This window comes from Lepidochelys olivacea (genome assembly GCF_965140295.1).
Source record: "Lepidochelys olivacea isolate rLepOli2 genome assembly, chromosome: 2".
In the NCBI taxonomy this organism is placed as follows: Eukaryota; Metazoa; Chordata; order Testudines; family Cheloniidae; genus Lepidochelys; species Lepidochelys olivacea.
Genome location: NC_140412.1, coordinates 210596086 through 210611141, shown reverse-complemented (window position 1 = coordinate 210611141; position 15056 = coordinate 210596086). Strand labels below are relative to the sequence as shown.

General features: G+C 41.5%; 1 protein-coding gene and 1 long non-coding RNA gene across 2 annotated transcripts in view; one reads left to right on the top strand and one right to left on the bottom strand.

The window, feature by feature from the left end:
• Positions 1 to 8131, top strand: part of KLHL7 (kelch like family member 7) — a 43360-nt gene extending 35229 nt beyond the window's left edge. The window contains exons 8-11 of the mRNA XM_084620479.1: positions 787 to 1027; positions 4072 to 4273; positions 4569 to 4666; positions 7692 to 8131. Of these exons, the coding sequence (XP_084476605.1) occupies positions 787 to 1027; positions 4072 to 4273; positions 4569 to 4666; positions 7692 to 7975 (825 nt within the window). The 3' untranslated portion in view covers positions 7976 to 8131. The remainder of the gene's footprint in view (positions 1 to 786; positions 1028 to 4071; positions 4274 to 4568; positions 4667 to 7691) is intronic.
• LOC311516428 lies at positions 916 to 13584 on the bottom strand. Its single transcript, XR_014710412.1, has 3 exons — positions 13428 to 13584; positions 6320 to 6402; positions 916 to 1039 (listed from the first exon to the last, which is right to left on the bottom strand). It is a non-coding gene; the product is annotated as an uncharacterized lncRNA (long non-coding RNA).
• Between the last annotated feature and the right edge of the window lie 1472 nt (positions 13585 to 15056).

The following is a 15056-nucleotide window of genomic DNA, read 5'->3' as shown; positions in this document are numbered from 1 at the left end:
GGTAAAAATCTTTTAAAGCTCTGAACGATCTGAGATGTAGCTGTTCAAAAGCTGCCTCTTGTGCTATATGCCATCACTGTGTGTGGTCAGCTCCTCGGTTGGATGTTTCTAGGACTTTCCGGCGAAGGTCCCCCGCTCATTACCACCATGTTTGGTGCTTGTGTCTTCTTGCAGTCTGTTAGAACTCAGATCCCTGACAGTGTGGCTGCTAACATTTCTGCCCACAGCATTATCAGTTTTTATTAGTGCTATCCACTGTGGATAGCTATGTATAACGTGTTGGTAAATATTGTAAACAAGCTCCTAGCTGTCATAGCAATTAGAGCTCTATGTGAGATACAAACTTTTAACACTCTCTTTTGTAAAATTGGGCATATTTTTATTCTGTAGCGTGTTTTCTCTGTATCAGATGTCTTCTTCCAGTCCCATAAAAGAAATACATAGACAAGATGTAGTTTCTGACATGATGGTGGTAGGAGGTCAAATCTGTTTTTGGGGGTTTTTTTGTGCTTTTATTAAAGTCTCAATTCTCAGGAAGCTGTTTTGGGTGCACAAAAGGAATAAGAAAATAGAAATTGGTACTGCCATGGTTCATTGCAGCTAACTGCATGTGTGTCTAAGAGAATTTTTCAAAATGTATGTGCCTGAGGAGTGTTCTTCAATTCACAGTACTGGTGTTTTGTTTTGAAAAGGAAACTTAAAATTGATCATGTCTAAATCTCTGTGAAAATCTTTGTTTTGAAAACTCTCACTGCAGGTAGACATTACCTGTTCTTTATAATGCAGGATTACAGCTGGACAGACATCCGATGTCCCTTTGAAAAGCGCAGAGATGCAGCTTGTGTCTTCTGGGACAATGTAGTTTATATTTTGGGTGGCTCCCAACTCTTCCCTATAAAGCGAATGGACTGCTACAATGTGGTGAAGGATAGCTGGTATTCCAAACTGGGACCTCCAACGCCTCGAGATAGCCTTGCAGCCTGTGCTGCAGAGGGCAAAATTTATACATCTGGTGGTTCAGAAGTGGGTAAGACACAATCTTTTTTAAAAAAAAAAAAAATACATTAAATGCTTTTTAGTTGCATGACTTCCTTGTTTGAATAGAATCTATACATGTTGCTGTAATACTAGACTGTAAAGTTCTTCTGTTCAGTAATAGGGTCTCTCTTTTCCCAGATGCTGAGAGATTTTATCAATTTCTATTGCATTTTTAGATGATATTTTACTGAGTAAAAATTAACAGTCTATCTTTTATCTGTGTCAGAAAGAAATTACTGCAACTGTCTGGAGTAAATTAGCTGCAAGCAAATACATTTTGGGGGTCAAATTCTGTTCTCTGTTTACTAGTGTAACTCCCAGTGAATTCCACTGACTTTTGGTTCAGTAATAGCAGAATGTAGCCCAAGATTTCTTTGTCACCGCGAATGCAACACCAAGACATTGCATTTGGGTAGCTAGTGTGAATAAGATTTCTGTTAATAGTCTTACCATAATGGGGCTAATAAATATGAAGCCCAAATATCAGCCATCTTAATAATGCCATTTAATGTAACTATATAGTATTTTCAAATGCTGTCTGTTTTTATTGGAGGGAAAACCATACTTAACTGTTCATGGAAACAGATTTCCTATCCCCCAATTTTAGGGGATTATTTGTTGAAAAAAGTTGCTTCTTGCTGTTTTTTTTTCTTTCATTCTCTGTTAACTTCAGTTAACGAGGCAGAAGTTAATTTTCTCCTTCAAAAACAGATTTTTGACTGTGTAACAGTCAAAAAGATCCTGTAACCCATAGAGGAAGATAAAACTATTGCCTAGACAAGTGCCTTGGTTCTGATTTCAAAGTTTAGTATTAACTCAATGTATTTCAATTGGCTTATGCCTAATTTACCCTGATGTAAGTAAGGTCTGCATCAGGCCAATTGTTGCAATGTAATGTATGTAGAATCACACAGATTATTGCTGTGTAAGAACTAAAAGCTCTGCAGTCTGCCAAAATATCTAATACTGTGACAGTACCATTCATAGTAAGTCATTTTGAATTCTGCTTTGCTACAGAATAAAGCAAGCAGAAGATAAACCACCATCATCATCAATGCTTAACACTGAAATATTATTCCCTTGATAGGAAGTTGTGATATTTAGATAGCATTTGATTTTAAAATACTTCCATCAGGTTTGACTTTGCAATTGATAAGGCAACAGTTCATAGCTGCCATCTAGTGTTGTACATATGAAATAACTGTTTTCCCTCTTTCAAATCATTTCCTCATCTCATGCTGTGATATTCAGACCCTAGCCTTCTCTGTCCAAAACAGTCCATGAAGGTAGTGTGACCGAAACTTTGACTGCATAGGCTTTTTTGCCCAGCATATCATGTCAAGTTAATACACCTGTAATAGGAAACTCTTCTAGGATTTCTGTGTTTTCAGTTAAATAAAATGTATAGTTCTCCTTTTCTCACTATAAACATTCAAGCTAATTTAGTTCTCCTCTTACTATTCTGTTAGAATTAATTTTGGCAGTGTATTTTGGAATCTTTGACAAACATTGGCCAATTGTCCAGAAGAATATTTTTATTCAAACTGTGACAAACTTTTACCATCCTGTTTAAGATCAGCGTGAATAAGTAACATTTTAACCTGTCTTATATCTAAAGATTTTTTTCCCTAATCTTCCTATAATACTTAGTTGTAAATTACAGAATTTTCAATAAACTCAACAAGCTAGTACCTTATTGTGTGTTGTGGGCTTGGCTATGATAAGAGTCTGAAAAACATGGGACCAATTTAATCCAGGTTGAGCATTTCACTGGCTGATTTCTATTTATTCACTGTAGACTACTTTGGCTAATATGGCCTCTTTCCCCCTTATTGCTTTGGTGGGAGTGCATTTTAGTTTTAACTTGAAAATTTGTGTTAGCTATTACAAGTGATGGAACTCTGTACTTTATTTAGACAGAGAGAGAGATTCATTTATATTGCATTGATAATGTATTCAGAACTGAAGTTGTATTTCAGATTTTTTTAAATAAAGTTCTGTGGCCATTCCCTGTTAATGCTAACTTGCACAATTCCCATTAGTGTTAATGAGTGTGTATATTTATATAAAGGAAGAATATGCTCCATTCTATGTGTAGTTTAGCTTTATGATTGTTATTATCCCATGTTGTCCCTGCTAAACGGAACTAAGGTGTGACACAGCCTGTTTCATAATTAGTTAATGTGCAGTTTGGCTAGTCTGATATGTACAATATATGTATATGTTTCATAGACGTCTATGCAGGCCTGATGGCCTAGTGAAAATGTAATGCTCTGCCACATGGGTTCCTAGGGTTTGAATCCCTACCTTCCAAGTCAGGAAAGAGTTTGGAGTTCTGCAGAAGTAGCAGGCTCAGTCCTGCTAGAGTGGTAGAGTGGAAGGGGAAATACCTTGCCTTCAGTTGAGTGATGGTATCTGATGGAATGAAGAGTTAAAATGACTGAGTAGCTAGAGGAAACCATATCCAACCTTCTTCATTTGGGCCGTGATTCAGATAAGCACTTAAGCTGGTGCTAAAGTATCATTGAATTACTGTTGCAATCAATAGGACGCTTTCTGTTGACTTCAGAAGGAACTGGATTGGCCCTTTCAAGGGAAGGGCGCTGATACATGACCTTTAGAAAGTGAGAGGCGCATGCCATCTTGCCATGCCCAGAAAAGAAGTAAAACATCAAATTGTAGCTTTGTAGTTAAGTGGTTACTAATCACATGGAAGTAAGCTGACATCAGATAAACTATCATTTTATCAATTACGTGTAAATGTAGTTTCTCATGTCTCTGTTCATTTCTTCTTTTAATCCACCTCCCTGAGCTATCCAAATGACTTTCATTAAATTTTAAAGTACAGATATCAAAACTTATCCCAGGTTTAAGGCCAGCTAGTTTTGGGGGGGATTTTTAGGGAGGCGAGGTAGAGAGGAGTGGGATAGAAAACAGCTTTCCCCTTTTACTAGTGATTGAAGTATTGACTCAGTATTGTTCGGTTTTTCTTTTAAATTGCGACCGCTCAAGTATTACTTTGTTTTCTTGAAGGAAATTCTGCTCTGTATTTATTTGAATGCTATGATACAAGAACAGAAAGCTGGCACACAAAGCCCAGCATGCTGACTCAGCGTTGCAGTCATGGGATGGTGGAGGCAAATGGCCTGATTTACGTATGTGGAGGAAGTTTGGGAAACAATGTTTCTGGAAGGGTCCTGAATTCCTGTGAAGTTTATGATCCAGCAACAGAAACGTATGTACCAGTGCTAATGCCCTTTGTCACTAGCAGCTCTTGTGGACTTGCTCGCTTTTTAAATAGCTAAACTATAGACAACCAGGAAGAATTGTGCAGTTACTGAAGAAGGGACAGGAATAGTGAATAGGAACACGGGATATTTGACTGACTGGCTGCAAACTGGAGGTCTGTGCTTTAGGCAGCTTTCCTCCTCCATATCTTGCCTTTCCCCAATCCCAGAAGATGGGAAAGAAATGTAAATAAATGACCAAGAACTAGGTGAGTAACTCTTCATTTTTTTTATTTTTTTCAGGTGGACTGAGCTGTGTCCAATGATAGAAGCCAGGAAGAATCATGGGCTGGTGTTTGTAAAAGACAAAATATTTGCTGTGGGTGGACAAAATGGCTTAGGTATTCAGTTTTTTTAACTCTTGGATTTATTCATAAAATATTGTTTCTGACCATATTCTTTACACGTACAAGTTATTAATGATTAATAATCATGTTTTATTACAGTAGTACCTAAAGATCAACCAGGAATAGGGCCCCATTGTGATAGACACTGAGTGAGCAAACAGAGTAACAGATACTCCTTGTCCTGAAGATCTTACAAACTAAATAGACAAGACGGACACAGGGTGGGAGAAAAGATAAAACACACTAGCAGAGTGAACAATGTGATAGTGGCAAACAGCATATAAGTTCCACAATTTTTGGTGGGGGCGGTGGATTTACTTAAGAAGGGGATCAACTGGAGGGATCAGGATGGGGTAGAAGAGGATTAGAGGGGCAGGTGTGGAGTGAAACTAAGATAAAGAGACTGTGAGGGAGGAGGAAGGTTGAAGCAAACAGCTAATCAGTATTGGACAGAGAAAGTTCATTGCAGTCATGTTCACGTAACTGAAGGACTCTTATGAGCAGACGAATAAAACACTGGTTTCTAGTCTTCCAGCTAAACTAGTGGATGAGTTATCTTGATAACATGAATATTAAAATTGGAATTATGCTGCTTTGTAACTTGGAAGACCATTTGTTAGTTTTTGTTCATACATCAAATCACTACAATTATTGATAAAGCTACTTCTACTATTTTTGGAATGTATTGCTTGGCAGCATGGCAGTCGTGCAAAATAAGAATAGAAGTGATCTCATATTCACTTTTTTGTATACTCACACTGTAAAATCCGATCTAGGTCAGAAATTAGAATACAGTCAACCTATCGTTTAGAACTTTGCCTTATGCTTAGTAGAAATCTGGTACCATGCAGTCACATAAAGGTATTATTAAAAGGCTGAAATTAGAATTTAGTCAGGACACAAGGGTAAGCACCCCTCTGATGTGAAAAGAGCTCTGGGATCTGAACAACCTCAGGTTATTAAGGGCCCTCATTATTGCATCATATGCAAAAGATGGCAGCTTCTTCAACAAACCCTCTTCCCTTGTTTTCAATTCCCTTCCTTTACTGCATCATTAAGAATAATTAACCTACCTATTTGTTTTGTTCAGCACTCTGTTCCCCCCTCCCTCCTGTGCGGTTTCTCTGGATATGCAAGACATACGCTTGCTCAGTTTAAGAGCGCTGACAGGATCACAGCTGAGGGAGGTTTCCCTTGCAGCTAGGTTGGAAGAATTGCTAAATCTCTAGTTGCTTAACTTGAACACTGACAGTGTCAGAAACTGCATTTTATATTGATCTCCATTTCTTCACTTTTGGGGTGACAGCAAACACATACTCTCCTCCCTCCATTGTTGCCTCCCTTCCTGCCTCCGTGTATCCTAGATACTTCCCAAACTTTCCTACTTGAAATTGGATCTGGGGGAACCGCCAGTAGTAAGTACTTTGTGGAAGCTTGTTCCCACTGTTAAATGAAACTATTCTAGAACAGGTTAACTGGATTAACTTGTCATTTGACAAGAGGGTAACTTCATTACTTTTCATTACATATTTTTGAGAAGTGGCAACAGTGTGCTTAGCTCTATGAGAGAAAGATACAGTCACTCCCCTGAGGATTTTACAGTCTAAAGGATTATTACAAATCAATAATTAAAAAGGGTGAAACTACCTGTTTTGATTGCCCTGGATACGTAACATAGGATTTGCTGGGCAGTCTTGGGCAAGTCACTTATCCTCTGTCTGTCTCCCCACCTGTAAAACAGAAAATAAGAATATTTATCTACTTCACAGAAGTGTTGAAATTAATTAGGTAATGTTTCTAAAGTGCTTTGAAGATGAAAACTACTCAAATGCTAAATTTATTATTACTTATTCATGCTAACAACTGGAATATTTTGTTTCAGATTAATGTTAATTAAATGGCAAATTATAAACTATCCCAAAATATTTACTAATGGTATTCCAACGTAATGAGTAGTTTCCAGTGCAAAGTAGTATATGTAGGTGCATCTTACATGCACGCAATAAGACAATCAGAGTTAGAAACTCCACTCTCTGAGCCTACTAGTTGAACACCCAATTTGAAAACATACACCACTTACCCAGTAGGCCAAAATACTATTTTGCAGTTAACTTTTTTAGTGAAAATTGGCCTGATTGACTAATTACTTCCTTTCAGTGCAGTCACTGTGGTATAATAACAGTGCCATTATCATGGATTCCATATCTTTTCAGGTCATAAAGTGTTCTTAAAAAGAAAAGGAGTACTTGTGGCACCTTAGAGACTAACCAATTTATTTGAGCATAAGCTTTCGTGAGCTACAGCTCACTTCATCGGATGAAGCTCACAAAAGCTTATGCTCAAATAAATTGGTTAGTCTTTAATGTGCCACAAGTACTCCTTTTCTTTTTGCGAATACAGACTATCACGGCTGCTACTCTGAAACCTGTCAAAGTGTTCTTAAAATCCCATGTATCTAAATAGTTAGAATTTGGGACTGGGAATCAATACTCCTCTCTGCCTTGGGGGTGATAGTGTTGAGAGGTACTGTTTGTAAAGTGCTTTTTAAGATTTCTGGATGAGATGCTATAAATTCAAATTTTTTGTGATCTTGTAACTACTTTTCAGCACTTCCCCTGTCCCCTTCCCTCTTTTGAAAGAAAAAGAAACTAATCCTAATTAAAGAATATGTTGCCTTCTAAGAAACGGGGGGAAAGGGGTTGATTTTTAATTTAAAAAAAAAAATAGGATGTCAAGCTTCAGCCCAGAGTGCAAGCTTTAATGAAGAATTATTAAATAGCAATGTATAACTGGAAATGATATACGACTGGAACTCCAGCAGCACAAACATTACCCACATGTGTGGTTATGCCCACACTACACAAATATGTGTGTTCTATAAATACTCCCACAGGGAGAAGATGTATGATAGATTAAAGAGCCCTCTACTACTATCGGTCAAAGGCATTTTCTGTGAGATTTTTATGTAACGATGGCAGTGTTCATATTGCTGTTAATTGTTACTTTGATTCATTTCAAGGTGGCCTAGACAACGTGGAATATTATGATATTAAGATGAATGAATGGAAGATGGTGTCACCAATGCCGTGGAAGGGTGTAACAGTGAAGTGTGCTGCTGTGGGCTCTATAGTCTACGTCCTGGCTGGGTTTCAGGGTGTGGGCCGATTAGGGCACATCCTTGAGTATAATACTGAAACAGACAAGTGGGTAGCCAACTCCAAAGTCCGTGCTTTCCCAGTGACGAGTTGTTTAATCTGTGTTGTTGATACTTGTGGAGCAAATGAAGAGACGTTAGAGACATGAAGGCCTCAAGGAGAGGTCAGGACATTTTTCAGAGACTTGGAAAAGATGGCCATTGGTGCTTTGCTTCTATGTTTTATTGATTCTTGTTAAACTGAATAATCTGAAAAACTGAGATGCAATCCTCATATTTGTATATACAGTATGTGACCAGTTTAATTTTTACAGTTTGTTTTAAAAGATGGGATGTATTTCAAGATTCCACTAACATAGTTGAGAACACATGACCAGTTCTCTTGAAAATATTTTTTGTGTGGCTCTGCCAAAAAACAAACAACCTCCACCCTCGCCCCACCCAGTTACTTAGAAAATGTTAGTGCATTTTATGTAGTTTAGCCTAAATCTTATCTTTACTTGACTCAAGATAGTTAAGTGAAAAGCAGACTGTGAAGAGTTACAAAGGGATCTCTTAAAACTGGATGACTGGACAACAAAACGGTAGATGAAATTCAGTGTTGATAAATGCAAAGTAATGCGTATTGGAAAACATAATCCCAACTATACATATAAAATGATGGGGTCTAAATGAGCTGCTACCACTCAAGAAAGAGCTCTTGGAGTCGTTATGGATAGTTTTCTGAAAACATCCACTCAATGTGCGATGGCTGTCAAAAAAGCTAACACAATGTTGGGAATCATTAAGACGGGGATAGATGATAAGACGGAAAATATATTGCCTCTATATAAAGCAATGGATCGCCCATATCTTGGATACTACGTGCAGATGTGGTCACCCCAGATATATTGGAATTGGAAAAGGTTCAGAAAAGGCAACAAACATGATTAGGGGTATGGAACAGCTTCTGTATGAGAAGAGATTAATAAAACTGGAACTTTTCAGTTTGAAAAAGAGACGACTAAGGGGAATATGATAGAAGTCTATAAAATCATGACCGGTGTGGAGAAAGTAAAGATGGAAGTGTTATTTACTCCTCATAACACAAGAACTAGGGGTCACCAAATGAAATTAATAGGCAGCAGGTTTAAAACAAACAAAATGAAGTATTTTTTCACACAGTGCACAGTCAACCTGTGGAACTCTTGGCCAGAGGATGTTGTAAGGCCAAGATTATAACAGGGTTCAAAAAAGAAATTCATGGAGGATAGGTAAGGCTGTGTGTCTGTCACAGAGGTCATGGAAATGATGAATTCTGTGACTTCAGGGTCCGATGCGGCTGGCTCCAGGGCTGCCCGAGCAGATCAGGCAGCCCCTCAGCCAGCAGCACTGGCCGCTGCTGGGGTAGTTTGGGTGTGGGAGAGGGCTCAGGACTGGAGGCAGAGCTTGGGGTGTGGGGTGGCTCCCTGGAAGCGACTGGCACATTCCTGCAGCTCCTAGGTGGAGGGACCGGGGGCTCTGCACGCTACCCATGCTCACAGGTGCCGCCCCCGCAGCTCCCACTGGCTGCGGTTCCCAGCCAACGGAAGCTATGGAGTTGGAACTCGTGGCAGGGGCAGTGCGGGGAGCCCCCATGGCCTTCCCTGCCCCAATGGGAGCTTCAGGGACATGCAGAGCTGGGTAGGGAGTCTGCCAGCCCAACCAACTCCCCCCCCCGGCCCCCCCGAACCAACCGGGGTCCTGGGCTGCATGCCACTGCCCACCCCGCAGCACCAGTGGGGGGTCTCAGACCATGTGCTGCCCCCCCCAGCACCAGCAGGGGTCCTGAGCCACACACCCTAGCACCCCCGGACCACCACCACCCCTGAGCACCCGCAGCCCCCCCCCCGCCCAAGTTTTAGTTAGGGGTACAAGTCATGGACAGGTCACAGGCTGTGAATTTTTGTTTACTGCCCATGATCTGTCTATGACTTTTACTAAAAATACCTGTGACTAAAACGTAGCCTTAAGGATAGGTCCATCAATGACTATTAGCCACGATGGACAGGGATGGTGTCCCTAGCTACTGTTTGCCAGAAGCTGGGAATGGGTACAGGGGATAGATCACTTGATTATTACCTGTTCTGTTCATTCCCTCTGGGGCACCTGGCACTGGCCACTGTCGGAAGACCACTTCCTAGGCTAGATGGACCTTGGGTCTGACCCAGTATACCCATTCTTATGTAATTTCTACAGCTCGGACACAGAGATTCTCCAGATACCAAAGGTGAGTGAATATAGCTTGGGTCACAAGCAAAAATGAACTTGCTCATACTGTTCTTTCTCATTGATGCACATTGCAGAACTACGATTCTACTTATATAACTGTAAGTACCCGATCTTGCAACACAAGGGTATAATGGATTAGGAGTGATGTGCAGATAACTTGCACAGTGCCTTTCTGTACTGTGGCTGGTTTACTCCCATGCTGTTCATTCCTCACCTTCATGACCATTTCACTGCATACTGATTTTAAAAATTAGACAGGCCATACGTACATTACAGAAACACTGATGCCTGGATATTTGATTTGGTACTTTGAGGGCCTTATACAAAAAACCCTCTAAATTATCACAAAACTCAGAATCTTGAAGTTTGATTGCATATTTAATTCATCAACAATAATAGTGTTCTGTACTACCAGGTTGGGCACTTGGGATCAATTCCCAATCTGTTTTCCCATTCAAATGTGCTGTAAGCACTGTGGAGGCCAACCCATTTGTGAAGATTTGGGGTGGAAAAGTAGTCAGTAAGATAGTTATATTGACTTTCTTCCTATTGGAATTGACTGTATAAACATAAAATTCCTTACAATAATTTTATAGAAACATAAAGTTGGAAAAGATTTTGAAAAATCTGTGGACTAGAAGCATACAGTACTGTAAATGTATCCAAATCATCAAAAACTTCACTGGAAACATGGCAACAATATATCTTCCAGTTCCCCCATGCTCCAGTTTACAAGACAAATAAGCTAAAGTGTTAATGCTTGTCAGGTAACCTCTCGTACACTTATCAAAGTCAATACTGTATACACTTTCCCACTTTGAAAAACTACAGACTGGTATGCATAAGTTTATACTGCTGTGCACATTAGTTCAGTTAGTTCATGAGTTTTCATCCTAATTTTATCAGTTCTATAACCTATCCTTTTCAGACCCATCCCTGTTAGACTATTAAGAAAGCAATGACTTAATAATTACATTGCTACATACTTTTTAATGGATACTCTGTCAAAAGGAAAATGGGATGTCCAAAAGATGCTCTGTTCCAAGTTCTTTATAAATTTGGTAAAATCCCTGCTTCCAGATCTCCCTGTCTTTCAAGAATCTCTGTGTGCTAAAGTATCACATATACTCTCATAAACTGGATTAAATCCTACATTTTCTGGGTTCAAAGGCTGATTTTTATAACTGCTAGTATGTTTTTAAAATTCCAAAGCATATGTTTCTAATTTTATTTTCGATAGATTGATGATTTTCTTAAATTTATAAATACAAAGAATGAAAGAATTTGAACAAATTTGACTGTGGTGTAGCACAGTTAAAAAGCAGCTTCAGCTGGATATTTTGTTGGACCTGCTATACAGTATTTTTGGTTTTAGCCTTTTCTTTGTCTTTTCTAGAAGATCAATCCACCTCTTATTAATCAGTCAATCTCAATGCTTTCTATAATTTATTGACTTAAACTAGTGTATAGTAATGAAGATCTTGCTTATGTACTTCATCTGTTAGAGCTTATTTGGGTTTTCTCATGCTGTGTAATCTAGCCTGTAGTCTAGAGCATGCTAAACCTGGTTTATTGTCTGAATTATTGGTATTGGTATTTGAACATTACTGAGAGTGCAACAAAACTTTTCTTTGTAGATAATTCTGTGTATCAAGCACGTGTACTGATAAACTTTAAGTATGGCTTCTGTGTTCAGTATCAGAAGCACCTTTTGAAACTTCCTGATGGAAATGAAACAAATACCTCAGTGAAGCTTGTGGATCAGTAAACATTGTTCAGTAAATGTTTTCTTCAGTACTACCAGTAAAGTGTTAATGCTTGTCTTATCTCACCACAAAAACTTAAAAAACCACAACTGTTTGTCACTTAGTATTGTAGTGACAAATCCATATGCCCTACTTAGGCCCTCTCTACACTGGCAAGTTTCTGCATAGTAAAGCAGCTTTCTGCGCTGTAACTCCCGAGGTGTACACACTGCCAAGCCACTTAGTGTGCAGAAACTACGCAGTTGTTTACACTTCCCAAAAAAAACCAAAACACCCCAATGAGAGGCGTAGAGCTTTCTGCACCGGGGCTACAGTGCTGCGGTGCCAGTGTAGACACTGTGGTGATTACAGCGCTGCGATTGGCCTCTGGGAGGTGTCCCACAATACCTGTTCTCGCCTCTCTGGTCCTCGCTTTGAACTCTGCTGCCCTGCCCTCAGGTGACCAACCGTCATCCCCATCCCATAAATTCCTTTGCAAATTTGAAAGTCCCTCTCCTGTTTGCTCAGTGATGCGTGCAGTGGTCTCAGCACATCTTTTCAGGTGGCCACGCCTGCTCAATGCACCAGGTGATCCCCCGCTTGGAGCAATGCTGAGCTGACAGCCCAGGACCTCATCTGTATTTGGGGAGAGGAGGCTGTCCAGTGCCAGCTGTGCTCCAGCAGTAGAAATTGATACCTACGGACAGATTTCACAATGCATGATTGAAAGGGGCCATGACCAGGACACGTTGCAACGTAGGGTAAAAGTGAAGGAGCTGCAGAATGCCTACCACAAGGTGCGGGAGGCAAACCGCAGCTCCAGTGCTGCGCCCACGAGCTGCTGGTTCTACAAAGAGCTGGACGTGATACTTGATGGCAACCCTGCCTTCACTGCAAAGGCCCCTGTGGATACTTCATTTGCTCACATGCCAGTTGACAGTGGACCGAACCAGAAGGAGGAAATTTTGGATAATGGGAGGGGGACCAGAGGCAGAGGATGACTCCGGAGGCCAGAGATGCATGCAGCTAGGAGCTCTGACAGCAGTTGGATCTTGGCGAAGTGCAAACAGGAGAGGAGGCCCATGGTAAGTGGATCTGATTTGGGGACTTGCTGAAGCGAGTTGTCGGGGGCAGGTGGATTGCAGAAAGCAGGCTTGTCTCCCACCACATGCCTAGTCTGTTGATTGACTCCCTCACTTCATGAGAATCTCCCTCAGAGATCTCCAGGAAACTCTCGTGGAGATACTGGGCAATCCACTGCCACAGGTTCTTCGGCAGAGCTGCTTTGTTTCTTGCCCCATTAACAGTAACTTTCCCGTGCCACTGTGCCGTCATGGGGGGCGGAGAAACATTGCAGCACACAGGTGAGCTATGTAGGGGCCAGGGGAGAAGCTGCAGGCTTGGAGAAGGCCCTCCCATGATTCCCTGCTCACCCTCAGCAGTGAGATATCTTCCATTATGATTACATCCTGTGGAAAGTGTGGGGACAGGAATGATTATCAGCCCTCCCCTGCCCCCCAACAGTGCTGGCTCTCCCCAAGAGCCACATGCCCAGTGTACAGCAGGGTCTGGGAACAGTGATTTACCCTGCCCTGTGGCTACTCACCATTTTGGGGGTCTTGTGGCTCATGTGTGCTTGCCTGGGGTCAGCTAGTGAGTGACAGGTGTGTGAGTACTGGCTGTGTTTTAAAGCACTGAATCAGTGTTGTCTGTGTTGAAAACAATACTGCTTCTGTAAAATGTTTTAAACTTCGCAGAGATGACCTTGGAAGTGCAGCCGCCCTCTTTGTAGAACAGCTGTGCAGAATTAGAAAGTGGCCAAGAAGAACTGAGGAGGACTTTCTGTGTGAGGTTATGATGCCCTTTGCCACAGAGAAACAGGCATTGAAGGAGTGGTGGGACAGCGAGAAGAGGGACCGAAAGGAGAATGTGGCACACCAGAAAGAAGACATGGAGCAGCTCTTAAACGTTATGGAGTGCCAAGCAGACACGCTCCAGGCGATACTAGCTCTTCAAACCGAGCAGCTCCATGCCCACCCTCCCCTGCAGCTGCTGTTGCAGAACTCTTTCCCATGCGCCCCACAGACATTGCCAACACACTCTTATCAACCTCCTCTCTCCAGTCTCTGCCCACAGCATGCCACTCCTCCCTCCTCACAATCCAGCACTGTGAACTCCCACTACCAACTGCACTCAGTACCCATCCCTCTGCATTTTGGCCCAACTCACATACAGTACCTGCTGCACTGTACTCCAATGGAGAAGGTTGGATATGATCCCTGGACATACACAAATCTTTAGCCGTCCTGGGATTCCTCCCCCCCCCCCCCCCCGCCTTTCCTGGGACCTTCCCCTCCCCCCTCCCTGCTGATGTATTTTTTTGTTTGAGACTCTCCTCTGATGATTGTCTTTTAATAAAAGAATTGTGTTGGTTTGAAAGCAATCTTTATTCTATTAAGTCAAAGCGAAAAGAGCACTGAAAGGAACATATAATTATGTCAAACCCCCTTATGCATCATGTGCACCAATCACCTCTTAGCATTACAAGCACTCCAATCCTGAGCACAGCAACAACTATTAGTGGCTTTCAGCTTCAAATTGCTGCCTCAAGGTATCCCTGATCCTTATGGCCCCATGCTGTGCCCCTCTAATAGCCCTGGTCTCTGGCTGTTCAAACTCAGCCTCCAGCCACTGAGCCTCTGCAATCCAGCCCTGAGTGAAGCTTTCACCCTTCCCTTCACAAATATTATGGAGCTTACAGCACGTGACTATAAGCATAAGAATATTGCCATTGGCCAGGTCCAGCTTCCCATACAGGCAACACCAAATGACCAAATGCACACTCCACAATCATTCTGCACTTGTTCAGCCTGTTGTTGAACTACTCCTTGCTGCTGTCAAGTTGCCCTGTGTATGGCTTCATAAGCCATGGCATTAAGGGGTAGGTGGGGTCTCTGAGGATCACAATGGGCATTTCAACTTCCCCTACAGTGATCTTCTGGGCCGGGAAGAAAGTCCCTGCTTGCAGCTTCTTGAACAGGCCAGTGTTCCAAAAGATGCATGTGTAATGCACCTTTCCAGACTAGCCTGCATTAATGTCTGTGAAACACCCATGGTGATCCACAAGCGCCCAGAAAACCATTGAGAAATACTTCTTGTGATTAATGTATTTGGTGGCTTGGTGGTTTGGTGCCAGAATTGGAATGTTTGTGCCATCTATCGCCCCTCCGCAGTT